Source organism: Notechis scutatus, chromosome 1 (assembly GCF_049901735.1).
Source record: "Notechis scutatus isolate UNSWTSFEM ecotype Mainland chromosome 1, rNotScu1.2, whole genome shotgun sequence".
In the NCBI taxonomy this organism is placed as follows: Eukaryota; Metazoa; Chordata; class Lepidosauria; order Squamata; family Elapidae; genus Notechis; species Notechis scutatus.
In genome coordinates, this window is record NC_142009.1 from 328760674 (window position 1) to 328781759 (window position 21086).

Below are 21086 nucleotides of genomic sequence, written 5' to 3' on the forward strand. Positions count from 1 at the left end.
TTAATGATTTGAATGAAAAGGTGTGAATATGAAAAGCTTGAAGTATAAACAAGTTTAGGTGGGATAGCTACTACTTTTGAAGGCAGAAATAGAATTCAAAACCTTGAAGAACTAGCTGGCATTATCAGAATGAAATTTAATAGGAACATGTGCAGCACTGAGTAGAAGTTAAAAGAGTGAAACCCCATTTTAATGAACCGATTGATGGAAGAGGGGTACCTTATTCAGCAATATCCATTGAATAATAGGGCATCTTGGGGATTTCTGTCATGCAAATCAAGAAAGATTCTAACTGAAATTTATAAAGAACTTTCTAACTGCAAGAACAATTCCATAGTGGAACCAATGATCCAGCAAAATGTTATTCAGGGGATGCTTTAATTTGGATTTCTGCACTGAGCAGAGGGTGGGAACTGATAGTCTAAATCAAAGGTAGGGAATTCTGGGAGTTGAAGTCCACAAGTCATAAAAGGGCCATACCCTGGTCTAAATGATCCCAACTTGGTGATACTAATTAATGAAAATTAATTATTGGAAGTCAAATTTAACAAGAGACCCCTGTTGGAAGAGAATCCAGGTTCTGGCAGATGAAGAAACCGAAGCCTGCAGAGTAAATACGCTACTTAGCTCAGGATACAGAATGGATATTTTATATGGATTTAATCCAAGATTTTGTTCCTAATATCTCTAGTTTAAAGAAATGAGGAATTTGAAGAATTATTGTGACACATTGCATTGGACTAGGTAAGGGCCTAACAGAAAATGAGGCTCTATTGGTGATGTGCAGCACTGGTTCTGGCTCACAATTAGTTATTTCCCTTTCTGAAAATATCAGTTGAGGTTTTAAGAATGGATGGGAAATATCACCTGAACTATATATACACAAAAGGCTTAAGTTCTGGACTTGAAAAGAAATTTCTAAGTAAAGTATGTGTTCAAAAGCATTTTGTTGATTATTCTGTCCTTTCAAGACACTATTTTCTGTCTAGATCTGATTAATGGACCTGAGGGTTCAAATAAAAAAAATAAAAATTCATAATTGTGACAGTGCCCTCAAAGACTATAAATCCCAGTGGTCCAACTTATTAAGACACCTTCTGAAATTCAAATTTGGTATGTTAACTTTTGCTGTTCAAATTACACTCAGAAAATCTTATGCTTTTTAAAAGGATTGAAATTTAGAAATTCCTTGCTCTCAGAAGAATCCATGGTGTTCCTCTGTCTGACAGCCTGATTGTGCTTTATAATAAAAGGCTCAAACTCAAGAGCACCAATTCAAGCAAAGAAACAAATGACAACTTCTGGGTGCCAGTGATTTCTGCTTTAGGAATGAGTGAATGCTGATGATTAGTTTAATACCAAGACGAGATCCCTGCATAAATTAATCAAAAGGAAATGAGTCTTGAACAGTTAATTATACAGAGGTGTAACAGATATTCTCTATAATTACTACTCCGGATGTTTCACGGCAGTCTCTTTGTCCAATATTTTGTACATTGAGTTGCTCTGCCTCTGTCTTTCAGCTACAAGACCCTTCCCCCCTATCTTCATTGCCAGGACTTCAAGATGCTGGGAATAGCACATGAAACTTCTTGAATGTCAAGCCAAAGCCAGTCTTCAAAAGTGAATGCTGACCCTTTCTAGGTTTTCCATTGATAACTAACCCGAGCTTCCTGTATTGTATATTTTTCAATTGTTTATTTAAAAAGTCATTAATAACTTATTCCCTCCTCATCCCCACTATCTTGGTTTGTTAAATGATTTCCTTTCTAGCAACCAAAGCAAGAACAGTGCAGTACTAAAAAGCAGAAATACATCCGATACCTTTTACTGAATATACTAAATGAGATCCAGAATCATTAAAAGACATATAATTTAATTGCTCCTAAGCCTTGAAATGTCTGCCAGCATTCCAAGGTCCCTGAAGTGTCAAATCCTAGGGCATATCCCTAACATGACATCATATTTGAAGATATAGGAGGGCATCAGCTGGGTTCTGTTAATCATACTCCCTTGTGGATCAGCAGCAGCAAGACAGTTCTAGAGGGAAAAGGCTATCTATTTTCACCTAGGGAAAATGAAGAGAGATGGACTTGTTTTGTCCTTTAGTGTAGCAACTACACCAATTCCTTGAAAGTTAAATTCAGTAGATGGATAAATAATATCATAGACATTTTCCAGTCTACTCATTTGGTGCAATGCATAATATTTCAAATCCAAAATCCTTGAAAAAGGGAACGGAGCAGGGAATGAATCTCTTGTCATAATTTTTGCTGTTCCTGAATCTCATGAAACAACTCATACTCAGCTGGGTCATTTCAGATGTAGTTCCTAACCTAAATAGAATGACCTGGGCAAAAAAAAAAAAAACCAGTTGAGAGCGAAAGTGCTTTCCAATTTCTTGCCTGCTTCTTCCCCATTGAGTTTACCTCTGGGAAACTGGCAGGGAGAATCAGAAATCTTTCCTCCCTTTGTCTTCTCTCCCCTTCTTGACTGTTCCCTCCCCCTCCCTCCCTCCCTGGTGGCTTCCCCATTTACTTTGCTAGTGGGAAGCTTGCAGAGAAAAAAAGGCAGTGGGGAAGCCAGCAGGAAGTTGCAACCTCAAGGCCAACAAGCAGGTAAGTGGTTGCTGCTGTGTAGGGGGAGGGAGCAAGGGGGTGCAGGTTTTTTATTTTTATTTATTTTGATTTGTCAATAGCTTACAAGATAATAGGTATAAGTATATACACAGTTATGAATACATGAAATGGGTACATATAAGAAAAATAAAAGAATAGGACAGGGACGGTAGGCACGTTGGTGTGCTTATGCAAGGACATGCCCAAGAGATGCTGCATAGTTGTGTAGGTTGTGAAGGGAGCAGTGGTGTGGGTTAAAAAAGCTGCATGGATGTGAGTGTGTGCAATTGGGGCAGAGGGGGGTGTAAAGGAGGCGATAGAGTGCCTGGTGGTGCTTGGGAGCATGTGTGAGTGGTGTGAATCACTGATGGCATGCTGGGGATGGGGTGTACAGATGAGGAAGAGTGCATGGGGATGTACATGAGGTGCCATATGGGTTTGGGGGGTGTGTGTGCCAGGAAGAATGCACAGGGGAACTTCTTCCCTTTTCCTCTTTCCCTTTCTTCTTTCCTTCCTTCCCTCTTTCCTTCCCCACAGGCAAAGAGTGAGGGATTGTGACAGTAGCTGGGAACTGTCATGTCACCACAGCAGCAGCTTGAAGTAGCTACAACTTCCCCAGAATTCATTCCTTCAAGCATCATGAGTCCTAGGTTTTTGATGGAATCTGTACATTAGCCCATTTGAGGTACCTTGGTTCAAAATGCTTTACTCTGGCACACCATTTTGCCTCATTAAAGGTTATAGAAATGAGACTTATTGGCTAATGCAAAAAAAAAAAGTTAAATATAGGATATTTGATTAGCAACTGATTTTAACCTTTATTTGAAATGAAAGGACACCAACATGGATGATCAATATCTGCTGCAGCCACTCTGCATATACACCCTAGGATAAGTTAGCAAGCTAGTTTGTGCCTCAATACCTTATGCATAGCAACAGCACTTACTTCACGGTGCTTTACAGCACTATGTGGTTTACAGAGTCAGCATATTGCCCCCCAAAATCTGGGTCCTCATTTTAACAACCTCAGGATGAGAACCTGAGTTAATCTTGAGCAGGCTAGGATCAAATCCCTGGCAGCAGGCAGACTTAGCCTGCAATACTGCATTCTAACTAGTGCACTACTACGGCTCATCGCCAGATAACTTAGGCATATAGCCAAGTACTTAGACATTCCCCAATCCATCATGAATCAAGAGAGGCATGCATCTTTAACTCCAGTTCTCAGGGCACACAACAAAAGCCTCTCTTTGAGATACTTATTTTAAAGCAAATTATCTGTAGAAGCTTTGTCAAGATTTTTGAGAAAGTTTTATTGCACATAATGCATACAGGTCTGTAGTCCTTTTGCTGAATTTGAGAACAGCCAATTACTAGGAGCACCTGAAGTAGATTTGATTTTATCTCAAAATTTATTCCTTTTCCCACATCAATGAATGTATTCAGAGAACACATTAAATCATGGTTTGATTAATCAAGGTTTATTGACTTATATAATTGATCCATGCAGCAAACAAGTCACAAACAAGCAAACCACATTTTAACATTTTGTGTGAAGTTAATTACTACCTCCTGCTTTCATTTGCTACAAGAAACAAAGTACTATAGAAATTCCTTCTGCAGTGGTACAGAATCACCTTCCCTTTAATTTAAAAATCTCCTGAGAGAAGCAGTTGTCTTGGAAAGCCACCACAATTTTCTGGACCTACCTTGCTCAATGTTCAGACAATGAGGGTCAAGCTCAGATAAAAGCTAAGAAATACTTCTAAAAAATAGAACTTGTGAAGATGCACCAAGATTTTTTGTCAGGAAAGTTCTAATATTCAGTTTTGAACCTAGAGGAGGATATTTTTCATTTTATTAAATTTATTTGCTATCCATTCCATAGTAGAATGATTTAAAACCAGACAACACAATTACTCAGGGTTAATTGAGGCATGGGTTTCCCAAAACCCAGTTCTGGTTTCATAGATCTACTGAGCCATAAAATATTGTCATGGGCTAAGAGATGAAGAACCAGATTTAAGGAGATTCATGTGGAGAAAAGCTATCCAGATTTGGCTACTAAGGGCTGACATTGATGTGATGGCACATAATTGAGCTTGCATAGCATATTAAGCCAAATGTCTCAACCCTGTCTATGAGCTGACAGGAATACAGGTAGTCCCAACTTACAACCATAATTGGGACTGAAATTTCCATTGTTAAGTGATGTGGTTGTAAAGTGTGATGTCACATGACCACAATGTTTAGCAATGGCAATCCAAGCAGTTCTTATTGTAACTCCAGACATGCAGTTCCTTAAGTGGGAAGTAGAGAGAGTCTCAAGTAAAAAGTGCTGTGGGGGTTGTACAGCACAAACTGAACAAGTTGGGGAGGAGGTTGCAATGCAAAGGGAATTTAGGAAGTGCAGGAAAAGCATAGTCTATAGTTTAGGAATTTCTTGGTGTGCTCCAGCTCTGGGGCTGCAAGACGCCCCTGAGCTGCAATGAAGCAACATGGTGCAAAACAGCCACCTAGGAATCTCTAGCAGTGCAATGAAAGCTGCTGCTGCTGCTGCTGCTGCATAAAGCAAGTACTCCGGGAAGCTCCAGCCATCCTGCATCCAGGTCCCTTGCTGCCCTGCAGTCCACCATCCCAGCTGACCTCTGCCATCTTGTTCCTGCTGTGCCTGTCCTGGCTGCTGGCAACATGAGGCCATCTTTGCCAAGTCTCATGAGAACAGGCACACGATTTGGAGAATGGCGCAAACAGCCTCAGGAAGGCGGCCTGGCACGGCTAGCAGCCACAGGTCAGGCTGGGTGCACCTCACTAGCAATGGGAAGAAGATGGTGAAAGCCAGCTGGGTGTGGTAGGGATTATGGAGCAGAGTCCCCAGGGGCAACTGCTGAAGCCCTGGGCTGCTTCTTCCTCTCCAAAAATTCTATTTTGATGTGTTTCAAAATTTAAATCAGCAATCTCCCTCAGCAGCTGTCAAATGTTTATAAGGAATCATGATACAGGTAGTCCTCAACTTACAACAGTTCATTTAGTGACATCATCACTGAAGTGACATCATCACTGAAAAAGTGACGACCGTTGCAGCATTCCCCATGGTCACATGATCAAAATTTGAATGTTTGGCAAGTGGTTCATATTTATGACTGTTGCAATGTCCCAGGATAATGTGATTGCTTTTCGCAACCTTCTGACAAGCAAAGTTAATGGGGAAGGCAGATTCACTTAACCATGTTACTAGCTTAACATCCACAGTGATTCACTTAACAAGTGTGGCAAGGAAGGTCATAAAAAGGGGCAAAACTCACTTAACTGATAGACTTGCTTAGCAACATAAATTTTAGGCTCAGTTGTGGTAATAAATTGAGGACTACCTGTACTGAGATGCATGAAAATAAGCCTTTCAGAATCACTGTAGCATATCTCTAATACTCTAGAATAGGCTAATCTACTAACTGTATTATAGATATGGACAACTGTATGACTTGCTATATACAGTAATGTTAATTTAGTACATCTTTGATCTTTCTAATATACCGTGTTTCTCATATAATAAGGCCGGGTCTTATTTTTTTTTGAGCCCTGAAAAAATGGCTAGGCCGTCTTTTCAGGGGTGACTTAATCCCCCCCTTGCATCTTCGGGCGGGCAGCGATGGCTTGAATGTTGACCTCGGCATTGGTGGGGCACTTTGTATCGGGTCAATGCAGGCAACACCATATCCGGGTGTGCAACAAAAGTACTTCCTAACGGCAAGCCCCCACCATTCCCTCCCATTTCGCATGTTTTAATATAGGCCTTAATTTGGGGGAGGGGCTTAATTTCATTTCATGCCTATAAAACATGCTGGGACTTCCTATTGGGGGAGGCCATATTGTTGGAGAAACAGGGTAGTTAAAGGAAAGAACTGATGTGTGGAATCTTTTATTAGATTATTTTTAGAAATCTAAACATTTCAAATTTAAAAAAATATCTGCTTAGTTATTAACATTCTTAACTAAAAGGGGACTTGCTTGAGAGGATTATTAAATGAACCTGCTTAATGTAATAAGTACAAGTGAATGCTGAGGCAGCAAAAAATGCACTGTGATTAAGAAGGAGCCAGTGACCTAATACAATTAGTACACGTGAGAGATAATGGAAGAGTGGAATAAGGGGGGATAATGGAAGAGTGGAATAAATGTTGGGCTCAAAGTCTCATATTAAGTGACAATTAAATTGTTAATTAAAAAGCCTAGTGAAAGACACATAAACAGAAGCATCCTAATAACCTGATTTTGGCCAAGGTTGGAAGTTCAACATGACCTACTAAATTAGGAGGCAAGAATTCCATCTCAGCCAACAAGTAGAATTAATCCTTGATGCAAGTCAATATTTCAGTCTAATCTCCATTTCAAAAATAAGAAACATTATTTTAAAAATAATTTTTATACCATATTTGTTGTAGCAAGCAGCCTTTGTTGGATATGTTCACCGCCTTTTTTTCCTACCGTCTTGAACGTTATTTGTAAAAACAATGGTGAGATATAAATAAAATTGACATTCAAAAGAGCACATGATCCATATAAAGAATCACTTCCTCAACTAGGCATATTTAGTTTCTCCTAAGCAACTAAACATGAGTTATTTTAAAGCTTGTTAAGATGCCTTTTGCAATATATACTTCTAAAATTGTTAATTTTGTATGAACACTGATTTCACAAATCCTAAGGGGAAAAAGGCCATAGAAAAGTGGCTCGCACTCAGTGGTATGCTAATAAATGCATAATTACCAGCTTTGCTATCTCCATTGCTGCTGCCACGCCATGAGCCACCAGGTATCTGACCAGCATGCTAGGTATTGTGGCTCTGCTCTGCTCTAACAATTGGCCCGTGTGAACTAGTATAAGCCAGGTCGAGCATACCACTGCTTGTACCTCATGTTTTAGGAAAACAAAATTCAGAACAGTTATAGTAACTAAAGTAATTGGAACTGTCAAGAAGTTACAATTAGACTGCCCTTTTTCTGTATTCCATTTTCCCCTCCTGTGTTTTTAAATTTCATTCTAGCATCCAAATTTTATTTTCTGGATAAGAGTTAAACTGATGCATACTTTATCAGTGTGTGTTTCAAATCATTAGGATTGAATAGTAAGATTAATTTGAGAAAGCAGTTTAACTAGATAATAGAAGGAACTTTGTCCTTGTTATTTCCAATCCTGTCAATTAAGTGTTCCATTGTATGTATGCATGCATGCATGTATGTGGTCAGATCCCAACTTAAGTATTGTGCGCAGTTCTGGGAATCCCATTTTTAAAAAGATTCAGAAAAACAGGAGAAAGGCACTATATAGATAGAAGAAAAAAAACTCTTGGAACTTAGTTTTAAGTTGACAGTGGTAAGACTATTAAAGGTAGAAAGATTTGACTTTACTCACAATTGAGGAATAGAGATGAGGATGATGGAGCTTGTTAAAATGGCCAAACCAATCGCTTTAATTAGAGACAAGGCAAGTTTAATGCTGATTGGAAATCCTTTATTGACTGTATGAAATTAAACAACCTGAAATTATGTTTTAATGATTAGAAAAGATTATGGTTACATTACAGGTAGTCCTCAACTATAGATCCCAAAATTTCTGTTAAGTAAAACATTTAAGTGAAGTTTACCCATTTTACAACTTTTGTTGTAACAGTTATGTTAGTAATATGGTTAAGTGAATCTGGTTTCCCCACTGACTGCTTGTCAGAAGGTTGCAGAAGCTGATCACATGACCCCATGGCACTGCAAACATCATGAGTCAGTTGCCAAGCATCTGAATTTTGATTGTGTGGCTACAGGGATACTACAACAGTTGTAAACGTGAAAAATGGGCTGCTGTAACTTTTGAAGTCACTAAATGAACTGTTGTAAGTCAAGGACTACCTGTAATTTTTCCTATAGAGTAAGAGGCTATATGTTTAACTGCTGCAAAAGAAAATCAGATGTTATTTCTTTATATATTTTTTCTGCACTTTTGTTTTTTCTGTTTCCTTTTTTATTCTAATATTAGTTTGTAATTTTTCGTTTTAAAGTTTTAATAAAGTTACATAAAACAATTTTAAAAAGCATAAAATGGTATAACTCTAGCATCGCTTAAGAAGTCTTGGATCTCATTCAGAAAATCTTTGTCATAAGAACATTCCTTTAAGGTAATGGGTATGAAAATGAGTGAGAATTTCCTAATTTGGTGCCCCCAGAATGTCCCAGCTGAATAACCTGAAAAATAGGGCATTCTCATCACCTGAAGACCCATCCCTGTCATTGTATTTAACAGGAAGGAAATGTCTCACTTCCAGAGCTATTTTAGAAACAAATCAATGGGTGGGGATGTTGTTAACCATTCCATAGACAGGCCTTGGATTTTAGTTCTCATCCAGATGTGATCCAATGGTTATTTCATAGCCATTCATAGGAAAGATTTTATCCAGTAAATGAAGAACTTGAATTTTCAAAACTGGAATTATATTTTTTAAATCAAGAAAGTGTCTCTAAATTATTTTCTCCTGGAACCACTTAGGCTGATCTTTTAAATAAGTTTATTTTGTCCCTAAACATACTTCAGAAACAGGAAAAATGACTTTATAACTGCCTTTCCTTCTTTTAAAGATTTCCCATTGAAACACAAAGTTGTCTCCCCCCCAAAAAAATTATTCATTGTGCCTATGAAGTCACCAGAATTCAAGCTTGACTCAAGGTAAATCTCACTGTTTTACAAAGCTTATTTCTCAGTAACATGTTGTACAACAAATTCTTTGTATCTAGGATCCCTTCTTTTCCAAAGCATCTTTCAGTTCAGTCAACTGTCCAATTCCTTGTGTCTTAGTGTCCAAAATGCCCAGTAGCCACAATTTCTACACTTCACTGATGTGTACACCCAAGTTTACTCAACAGTTACAGTGTGCAAATGGAATACCTACCTTTCTTTCCCCCTGCATAGGTATTAGTGCTCCTGGCATTTCCATTCATGGTCCTGAATGTCATTTTGCTACCTGTGTTTTCTTCCAGGCAGATATACTTCATTCCATTTTTCATTCTAAATGCATGAAATATACCTAAATAGCCCTAATCCTCTCAAACTTTATTGCACTTGGAACACATTTACCATGAAAGCACAGGCAATTACCTCCCAAAAGGCACTTTGCATTTAATGGCATCTCTTCCAACTGTTCCGATGAGGTTCTTAAACTAGCTCCCAAGGGAGTTCAGGAATAAGCCTGAAGATTAAATACAATTTTACCTTGCAAAAATACACTCAGATGCTCATTTACATAGTTTCCCCTAAACCTTGTATATTCTTACACAAAAGAAACAACCTGTTGTAATAAGCTTCTAACTATTCCCTCTGTTAAGAAATTAAATTTTGACTGAGATCAGCTAGCTTCCTCTTTTCTCCTCAAATTATGTCAAAGTCAACTTTCAAACATTAATTTCTTCACAGACTACTGGCATATTTCTCCACGGTCTTATCCACATTTTGTGCTAAAGTAGTTGTAAGGATAAAAAAAAATCTCAATTTTTCATTATTTAGCAGTCCTTATTTTTGCAATACATTTAATCCAATCAGATTTCCTTAATGGTGATTGCCCCAACATACAATTACCAGCTCAACCAGATGAATCAAAAATTAGCATATGAGGAATACAACATTCTCATCCATCTTCAAGAAATGTTTATTATCTCATGAACTAAGACAATACTGGCAATTCTCCAGCCCATCACTAGCCCCTTCTTCATTGGTCAGGTAGGAAAAAGATGATTCATCATCACAGCCAATCAGTGTGTTTTGAATACTGCCAGGACTTACCACCAGAGTTCTGTAACAAAGCAGCCTGTCACTCTTTCTCCCCAGCTCTTTTTCTTGGAGGACTAATTATGCAAAAACAGGTCAACTATTGGTTTTAGGTGCTGTCTTGCCTAGATGAAATTATTCAGTGTATTATTAGGTCTGATTTAAGTTAAGCTTGACTATTTATGGATTAGCTGACTGGATCAAATTCTTTTTTGATCCTACTACTTATTAACCCTCTCACTGACTCAAAAATGTGACTTTTTTCTTTATCTGGAATCTAGTGTTAACATGCAACACAATGGAATCAACAATTATCAAAAATCCTTCAATCTGTATTTCCCCAATTTGGGCAGTCCTATAAATTCCCTTCATTCTGTATGAATACTCTAAGCAATAGGTGACAGTGTTTAAGTTTTAAACCACACATCCCAACAACTTTAAATTTCAGAGCTACAGTATTCTATTCTCTTTTTGGTAATATGTTCTTAACTTAAAAGTAGCAGACTACTACAACAGAAGCAGTTGTTAGAAATAATCAGATATTTCTTTAAAATGCTTTTTACAAGCTGTCAAGAAAACAAGTATTAACAAGTAGTGTTTAAATACTATAATTATTAAAACTTGCCTCAAGTCCTTCCAGACCGAGGTGGGGATTGCATAAATAAAATTCCACCAATGTACCTTTTTTCTTTCACAACACACTTTTTAAACGTCAAGCAGAAAAGTTAATTCTCAACATATCCATTACTGATTGAAGAGGGAACACTACAGTATATCGCCTTTTCCCTCTTCAAACAGATGAGCAAGTTTAGTTGCACATCTTTGTGCAGCTAAAATCTCCCAACAGAAAACCCTTAAAAAAAAAAAAAAAGTAAAGTACTAACCAAACAAGCAACCACTCAAGAAACTTCTGGCATCTTAAACTGTCATTCTCCCCCAGCCACCAGTGGTGATCAGATAAAGAGTCACAGGCCAGATAGGTGTTTAAGAAAAAGTTTTTTTCCAAGTTGAGCTTGACCCTCCTGGTGACTCCAGAGAGTCCATGTAGTTTCTTGTCAACAATATGGAAGCGGTTTGGCACCGCCTTATTCCACGATGGTTTTGGTCCCGTCCCCCGTCCCCCCCGTCCCCAATTTTCCAGGCCAGCCGACGGCCCGAGTATTTCCTGATGGTCGCCCATCCAAGCGCTAATTAAGTCAAATCAAGTTGACTGTGTGGGCCGAGGCCCGATACGCGCCGCGCTTTAATTAGTACCCTCGCCGAAATGTTTCCTCCATCCCAAAATGTGTCTCTCCCCCCCCCCAAAAAAAAACAACCCAAGCCTCTTTCTCCCAGCTGAGACACCCCCCCCCAACCCTGTCAATCACACGGCTTTCTTTCCCATAACACGGGACGGGAAGGGGACTCTCTCCCACCCGCGCGCCCTCGGTCTCTCTACACACCCGAGGAAAACTCTTTCCCGCCGCCGCCCCCCCTTTGACTCCGACGACAGTAAGAAAAACAAACCCATTCCTCTCCCTCTCTTCCCCCCCCTCAGCCCTATTCGGCGCTCCCCTTTCTCCCGCACTACCTCAAGTCGTCGACGCCGCCGCCACCTCCTTCTTCTCCAACTCACAGGGCCGGGCCGGGCCTGGGTGGGGGAAGAGAGCGCGGCTCCCTCAGGTGGCCACTGACAGGAGGAGGAGGAGGAGGAGGAGGAGGAGGAGGACGCGGACGACTACGGGGGATGCCGTGGAGGGGAGGGGTCACGAGTGGAGTACGCACGCGCGAGGGGGGAAAGCCGCGAGAAGGGGGAGCGTTCAAGACGGTAGGAAAAAAAGGCGGGCGAGCCGCTTTCGTCTCGCGCCGAGCGACGCCCCGCCCCATCCCCCCTTCAGCGATCTCCTCAAGCGCTTCCCTTCGTTGGCTGCCAAACATCTGCGCACGCGCGGAGGCAGTGGACCGCCGGCACCTCTTTCTTTTTTTCCTTCCTCCTCCTCCTCTTCCTCCTCCTCGTCGTCTTCCGCGCTCCCATTTTAAAGCCACGCCTCTTCAGAGGTTCGCTGCCCTCTTGGGGGCCACGCCTCTTCCTCAGCTGTCCTTGCGGGGAGACGCCTCCCCTCACGTCTCTTGAGGGCGCTCCGTCCGTCAAAACGCCTCCTTCCGCCTGAAACTCTCCTTCTACGTCAGCCGCCCACCGATCAAGCCACGCCCTCTCTCAGAGTTCGCCCTTTCCTGGGCCACGCCCATCTCCTTCCGAGCGCCGCCTCCGCAACCGAGCGCCTCCATTTTCTGGTACAAGCAACGCCCGCTTGGCTCGCCTTCACTTTGATTCGCCAACTTGGTTGACAACCAAAGTTATTCCACCAATGAAAAGTTCCAGACGGCGACGAGGGGCCAATGAAAGGTAGCAGTAGCCATGGGCGAATAGGCGGCAATATCAATCCAATAATAAATAAATTAACAGACGAGATAAAAGAGCCTCGCCATGGATTGCTATAATCTGAATTCACACCTTATTTCATTTTACCTCCCCTCCTTTGCCGTGTCATTCATTTCCACTAAAAGAAAACTATTCGACCTTAAAACTATAACAACAAAAAAACTCCAAATGAACTTTTCAAATGGGAAGTGGAAAATATAATTACCTCCAGTATAATACTTGCTTAAATTGAAGTGTCAAAAAGTGACATGTTGGAGGGGTACATTTCATACTACTGGGACTGACTGTAAAAAATCTGTGTGCAAAAATAGTAACTTCCATCATAACTAAAATAATCGTATACAGGTAGTCCTCAACCTGCAACGGGTCATTTAGTGACCAAAGTTACAATAGCACCAAAAAGTGACTTATGACCATTTTTCACACTTACGACTGTTGGTCATGTGATTTACATTTGGATGCTTGTTAGCTAACTCACATTTATGACGGTTGCGGTGTCCTGGAGTCATGATTCCCTTTTGCAAAATCTTCTGACAAGGAAAGTCAATGGGGAAGCCAGATTCATTTAACAACCATGTTACTAATGTAAGAATTGCAGTGATTCCCTTAACAAAGATGAGAAAATGTGGCAAAACTCACTTAACAAATTTCTCACTTAGCAACAAATTTTGGCTCAATTGTGATCATAAGTTGAGGACTATCTGTATTCTCAAAATTGGAAGAAACTGATGAGAATTTGAAGCCAAAGAATTCCTGCTGAATTGTGGCGACAGAAAGATGTTTGGTCATAAAAAGGGATCAAACCACTTTATGCCATAGTTACTACAAAATTTACTCTCCAGGATGAAAGTACCAGACTTCTCCATGCATTTCTGGAAAATGAGCAGGCAGCTGGCATTCTATGAAAGAATCTGAGTTTATCAACACTGCAATGGTGGGTGAATATTTATGGAGACAAAGCAGCAACAAGAATAGAGAAAGAAGCCCAAAATCACAAGTTCCTTGTGCACCTTGTATCCTTTAAGTTCCCAACTGAAAATGGGAATAAGATTTTAAAGAAAACATAAACTTACTCACCTGAAAAGCTGCTGCTGTTCCCATAAAAAATTGGATAACAAAAGCCAAAAAAAACCTATTACTGTATTCAAAGGAAATTTAAGTTGACCCATAAAGGGAAATTATTTTGAGGAAGAAAAACTAGTCCTTTCAGAACATAGTATCTACTTCAGGTGAGCCTCACTTAATGACTGGTTGCTTAGTAACTGTTTGAAGTTATGATAGACCTGCAAAAAAGATTAGGAACCCCCCCCAAAAAAAAAAAAAAAAAAGGTTTGAATTTCTGATTTCTGCCCTCCCCAGAAAATGATTGTGATTGCGTTTTGGGCATTTGGCAACTAGTCCGCTGCTTACAGCCACTTGCAGCATGCCAAAGTCACATGACTGCAGTTTATTGGCGGGGGGTGTGTGGTTCCTGTAACCTTGTGTTTACTTTCAGTTTCCAGCAAAAAAAAAAAATCCATTGCAAACGATGGATTTGTTTAATGCCTATGGCATTCCCTTAATGACTGTAGTGTTCCCTTAACAACTACAGCAAAAAACAAAAAAATAAAGTTGGGTCAGTTATGTGACCCGCAAGATTTGCAACTGTAATTGCAGGCTGAAGTATGGGTGTAACTTGGTCAAGTGTTGGCATGAGATAACGGGAGTTGCACATCTGGGAGTACAAGGTTAGATAAGCCCAATCAAAATCATCTCCAGTAGTGGAATTCCAATTTTTTTTCCTACCAGTTCGCACATGCTCAAAAACCGCCCTTTGTCAGTGCTGGTAAGCTGAGCTGTTTTTTTAGCTCAGGTGGGGCGAGGCAATCCGCTCTCAAGTGATGGCACTCCCACAACTTCAGAGGGCAAGGTATTCCATGGGTTGATTGTTCTCACTGTCAGAAAGTTTCTCCTTATTTCCAGGTTGAATCTCTCCTTGTTCAGTTTCCATCCATTATTCCTTGTCTGGCCTACAGGCGCTTTAGAAAACAGCTTGACCCCTTCCTCTCTGTGGCAGCCCCTCAAGTATTGGAAGACTGCTGTCATGTCTCTCCTGGTCCTTCTCTTCACTAGACTAGCCAAGCCCAGCTTCCTGTAACCGTTCTTCGTATGTTTTAAGTCTCATCCTGGTTGCTCTTCTCTGTACTTTTTCTAGAGTCTCAACATCTTTTTTATAACGTGGTGAGCAAAACTGGATGCAGTACTCTAGGTGTGGTCTTACTAAAGTTTTATAGAGTAGTATTAGTACTTCCCTTGATCTTGATTGTATCCCTCTGTTAATACAATTTAGGATTGCATTAGCCTTTTTTGGCTGCTGCTGCACACGGCTGGTTCATATTTAGCTGGTTGTCCACTAAGACTCCAAGATCCCTCTCAGTTACTGCTATTGAACCTGATTTCACCCAGTGTACTTTTGGTTTTTCTTGCCTAAGTGTAGGACTTTTCTCTACATTGAATTTCATTTTTTTAGATACGGCCCAGTGTTCTAGTCTGTCAAGATCCATCTGGATCTTGAGCTCTGCCGTGAAAATCAGCTGAACTAAAAAAACAAGGATAGGAAAGGGCGGGGCCAGCCAGAGGTGGTTTTTGCCAGTTCTCCAAACTCCTCAAAATTTCTGCAACCGGTACACCAGAATCGGTTGAATAGCACCTCTGATCATCTCCCACTGCAACCTCTTACATGATTACAATATAGCAATAGCACTTCGCCTTATACACCACTTCACAGTACTTTATAGCCCTCTCTAAGCAGTTTACATAATCAGCATATTGCCAACAATATAGATTACCCAAACAAGCGGTATTTTTTCAGACTTATTAAGATCTAGATCAGGGGTGTCCAACCTTGGTAACGTTAAGCCTGGAGGACTTCAACTCCCAGAATTCCCCAGCCAGCCGGCTGGGGAATTCTGGGAGTTGAAGTCCTCCAGGCTTAACGTTACCAAGGTTGGACACCCCTGATCTAGATCAACCTTGGCAATTTTAAGACCTATGGACTTCAACTCTAACAATTTCCCAGCCAGCCAACCAGGCTGGCGGAGGAATTCTGGGAGTTGAAGTCCACAAGCCTTAAGCCCTGAACTAGATTTTTTTTTCCAATGATGGTACAGGTAGTCCTTGACTTACAACAGTTCACTTAGTGACCACTCAAAATTATAATGGCAGTGAAAAAAGTGACTTATGACCATTTTTCATACTTAGTTTTTGCAGCATCCCCATGGTCACATGATTAAAATTCAGGTGCTTGGCAACTGACTCCTATTTATGACAGTTGCAGTGTCCCGGGGTCACGTGATCACCTTTTGTGACCTTCTGACAAGGAAAGTCAGTGGGAAAGCTGGATTCACTTAAACAACTGTAATTTGGGAATACTTTTTTTTTTCAACTACTAAAATATCAGGCCAAGTGATAAGGGAAAAAAAAACCCAAAAGCAAACTATGGGCACAAGATTAAGATTTTAGACCTATTCTAATTAGGGGTACATTTTTTCTTTCTTTCTCCTCCTCTTCTTTTGCATACCTGCACAACTAGATTGTAAAAATATTTTAAAGATGAAGTTTTACATAGCTCTTGCCTCTAGTGGCCTATATACAACTCTGGGTAGAATTGAAGATATGCTTCCCACATATATTTTCTCACCCGGGATTAGGAAGAAAATTGAGCCTGAAAACAAGACAAAAACTCTACTTCTACTGTACATTTTTTTTTTAATGTTTACACATTGTTGTTAAGAAAGATTAAACACTTTTTGGAAAAAAGGCTAAAAGACAAAACTGTACAAATTTACTAAAACACATTTTAAGTACATAAAAAGAACTGTTTCATAAAGAGTGTTAATGAACAGCTGCAGGTGTCTCAGAAGTGTGAACAGCAAGAACTCACACACGCGTTGGCAGACTCCACATTTCAACTGTGCAAAATCACAAGTTCCGTGATCTAATCGCCCACCCTCTATGAGCTAAAATGCAGATTTCCAGGAAGATGGGACAGCGTATATCAAGGGGTATATTCTTTGGGAAGGGGCTGAGGAGGAAATGAGGTATGTGTATTTTAACAAAGACAGCCTGCCTTAGCATCCTGAAAGCTAGATTCAATCCTATTGGGTCTATTTCAGATCAGGCCTCTTAGGTCTGCCCAGGTTTGTTAGTAAGGACGCACGTCTTGCGTCTTTACGGTAAGAAACATTTTTTTTACTTTTTGGTTTATGTAGAAAAGGAAGCCTTTTCTAAATACAAATTTTGATTGCGTATGCATTAGTAGTTCTTTTCTAGAGGCTGAACACTGCTTAGGAAGCGGGGGTGGGTGGGGGGGAAGAATCTGTTAATTGGAAAATATATAGCTTCTGTCCCTCAACTATACATGGAGAAGAGAGCCTAGGAATATGGATAACAGACATCCCTGAATTACGAACTGGAGGAATAAATCAATTTTCACCCCAGATTTGTTTAAAAAACAAAACAAAACTTCTAGCCTTCTGACTTATTTACATCTAGTTTAAAGATGCAGTGGGAAAATTGGGAGAGTCAACTCAATTAAAAAGGTAAATCATTGTACAGATCCAACTGCTTCCCGACACCTTCCCTACCAACCCAAGCCTATATTTTTGGCACTCCAGAGGGTTTAAAAAAAAATCCTAAATAGAAGTAAGAGGGGCCCTTTGCAGGGTGTTTTTTTTTTAAAGATCCCAAACATGGAGCAAATCACAATGTATTTCTTCAGGAATAAGTAAATGTTCAGTCTATGAAATAATAAGCATTTGTTGCTATTTTCTGAAGGAAAGGGAAAAGGAAAAAGAGGGAGGGCAGGACTGCTTTTTGCCAGGGTCTGTTAAGGAATGTTATAAACAGACCTACATTCCAAATAATAGACAACATTAAAGTTTAAGAATACCAGCTCTTCCTCTTTCAGTTCTTTTAGTTACTACTTATTTAGTTACTATTATCCTGAACTTTCCTTCCCCTATTTCTTTCCCGGCATATTGCAAACACCTTTGCTTTTTACACATCAACCTACTTCAGAAAGGAACTGGATTGCATTATTCCTGAAAATATTGGTTATAGCTTTTGGATGGTAAAATAATGTTAAAAAATCCATAATTAAGAACTCACTGAACTAGTAACAAGATAAACTATCTCCTTTTAAAATTGATACACCACACACCACACTAGAAGCAGGGTTGTGTCCCTGCCTTCAAATAATATAATTTTAAAAAGTAATTGGAAAAGCTGGATTCTAGTGTAATATGATTTATGCAGTCACTTGCATAATTGTTTTGCATAATCATTCCAAATTAGGTACTTTGCATAATATATGATCATTTTGCTAACCACGGGAAGGCTAAGGGCACAGAATTCCTACCCCAATCATTGGAAAACTTGTTTAAGCTTCCCATTTTGAGTCGGTGATATGGGAAGTTATCTCCCATATCCTTTCAAAGGTATCTTTGTATCTTTGCAGCTATTAGAGGCTAAAAGATTAAAAGATACTGAATGCCGAGATTCTCAGAAGCTGAATTCTGCACCAGATACAACTCTCTACATTCTAATTAAAAGTCTTGGAAGACCTGGCTGCAGCCTAATCTCAAACAAACCACACAATTCCAGATCAGGCCAGCTGTTTTTCCAAGCCGCCATTTGTCCTTATTTCAGATCCAAGAGTTGAAAAGAGAGGTGAAGTCAAGTTGCTTTCCAAAAAGTATTTTAAAAAAAATAATAATCATGATTTTTACCCAGATGGGTAATATGTCTTGAGGAAAAACCAAAGGATTACCCTGGAGAAAAAGCATGCACCTTTTAAGGAACCAAACAGGCACTTAAAACACTGACAGCAGCTGATTACCATAAGCTTTGCTCAAATATGAATTATCTGAAGAATTATTCCGAAGAATGCAGAGCCCAAGTTCCCTAAAGTGACGTAAGGAAGGAAACACCTCCCACATTATTTAACCAATTTACTGAGGTGTTTTTTTTCATGGAAAGGTAAGCAAATGGAGCAGTGTTTATCAAACTTAGTAATTTTATGATGTCTGGACTTCAATTCTCAGAATTCCCTGGCCAGCATAGCTTCTGGGAATTCTGGGAATTGAAGCCCACATATCTTGGGAGTCGCTAAGGTTGAAACACACTAAAACAGAGACAGAACATTTCCTGCCAGAGAATGGGGCCTATGCTATTTAGATACACCAACTACAGATACTTTAGAGCAAGTGTGCTCAAGAAGCAAATCTAGCAGCCTTGATAATACAAAGGGCAATAGAGCCTTCATAAAAATATAGGCATTTTCAGGGGCAGTTTTAATTAGCAAGGAAGCAGGCATGGCTTTCTCTATTTCATCTCAACCTCCCTATACCTTCATTATATGGGCTGATTTCTTTCTCTTTTAAATAAATCTTATTTGAAGGGGCCCTTGTTTTATCCACGTCATGTAATACCAAATTCTGAGAAATAGGAAGGGCTGCCTCTTACAACCCTGTGTGTTTACTTACATTACACATCCCTGCAACCTAGGTGATCCACACACACGCACACACACACACACACACACACACACCTTAAAAAAGAGCTCAGAATGGCCATGCCAAATTGTGGGTCTAGGAAAGGTAACCTCAATGGTCATCTCCTAGAGGGCTTGGAGAAGTGTTTGCTGCCCGTCCTTTTCTTTTGTGGTTGTTAAAAAAAAAAAAGAAAAAAGCCGAGTGTACAAAATGGTTTCCATCTTCTTCCCAAGTGAAGACAGTAGGTTCACAATAGACTGGCCAGGCTGGTGGTAGGTCCATTTTGTGCCTGAAACTGTACTGGTGGAGGCCCATCTGTCCACTGCAGGCAGGAAAACAACAACAAAGAAATAGATGCCGTTTATTGACTGGCGCGTGGTGAGTCATCTGATGACGTAATGCAGGGGTGTCCAACCTTGGCAACTTTAAGCCTGGAGGACTTCAACTCCCAGAATTCTGGGAGTTGAAGTCCTCCAGGCTTAAAGTTGCCAAGGTTGGACACCCCTGACGTAATGCTTTTAAAACAAACACCAAGTTTTAAAGATTCTATATTACAGAAATATTTGCGCACAACTTTGAAACAGCAACAGGCGACATGCAAATGACTGCAATTTCCATGATTTCTTGTTATTGCTCTGCTGGCTAGGACTGACCAGATAAGCAGAGATTAACACCCAGATTAATACCAGACCAACTGTCAAACAAGAAACAATACCCCAATCAAGAAACTACAGGAACACTCCCACCAACACTGGAAGGGCAAGCCACTTGTATATAAAATAGAGATCAAACCCCACTCCCTCCTCACACTGATGATGTTTCCTAGTTGGATAATAAAATGTCTGCAAACAAGCAGACAACCATTTTCAGAGAGCACAAAGAATCCCACAGTTCAACCCTGAACTACAAATGTTATCTTCTACTGAACAAGATTAGATTTACTTACTTACTTATTACATTTATATGCCACCCATCTCATTTAACAAGCTACTCTAGGCAGCTTAAAACATCATAGATACCTGGGTGACCATGCTGCCCGACCCAAATTTACTCTGCTACTACTTTACTCTTCTCAGCTGCTTAATAAACCAAAGGAGATTAAGATACTCTTACTTACTCAATTTGTGTACTACTTTTCAACTCTAGGCAGATTTCAGTCAACACCCCTCAAAAAACATGAACCAGAATCCCAAAATAATAAATTCTGGGATTTTGAAGCCTTCCCCCAAGTACTCCTAAAATCATTCATGTTTTGTGAATTTTGGAACTTTGCAATGTTTTGCTGCTTGTGAGCTATATATTAATTGACTCTATTACAATTATTGTAATGCTGGATTTCATTGTAGAAGTTACTCATTTTTTTTAAATATGGGCCTGCCCAGTTGAATAGTTTTTGGAGGATAGCAGCTAAACGTTGTTAAATAAGACTGTGGTCAAGACCTTTCAATTAATAACACTAAATGGAGAAAAGAATAGGATGGTTTTAATACCCAGAAGAGGACATAAGATCTAGAGCAGAGGTCTACAAAAGTGGCAACTCCCAGAATTCCTCAGTCCACAAGTCTTAAAGTTGCCAAGTTTGGGGACCCCTCATCTAGAGATTAAATCAACAGCTTTGGCTTGTTTTCTTAACAAAATTAAAAATTCTCAAGAGACATTGTTATTTCTATCAAAAGCCAAAAGTATGCTGTTTAATTAACTGCCCAC

General features: G+C 39.9%; 2 protein-coding genes across 12 annotated transcripts in view; both read right to left on the reverse strand.

Annotated features, from left to right (window-relative positions):
- GATAD2A (GATA zinc finger domain containing 2A) overlaps positions 1 to 12591 on the reverse strand; it is a 106161-nt gene extending 93570 nt beyond the window's left edge. For 4 of the 11 annotated variants that reach the window (XM_087952671.1, XM_087952656.1, XM_087952667.1 and 1 more), the window contains exon 1: positions 11995 to 12098. The gene's annotated coding sequence lies outside the window, so the exon portion shown is untranslated. Of the gene's footprint in view, positions 1 to 11994; positions 12113 to 12375 lie in introns of those variants that run through there. The other 7 variants (XM_087952658.1, XM_087952650.1, XM_087952654.1 and 4 more) reach the window with 6 other exon arrangements.
- A 3985-nt stretch (positions 12592 to 16576) lies between these two features.
- Positions 16577 to 21086, reverse strand: part of MAU2 (MAU2 sister chromatid cohesion factor) — a 41954-nt gene continuing 37444 nt past the window's right edge. The window contains exon 19 of the mRNA XM_026683134.2: positions 16577 to 19701. Within this exon, the coding sequence (XP_026538919.2) occupies positions 19627 to 19701 (75 nt within the window). The 3' untranslated portion in view covers positions 16577 to 19626. The remainder of the gene's footprint in view (positions 19702 to 21086) is intronic.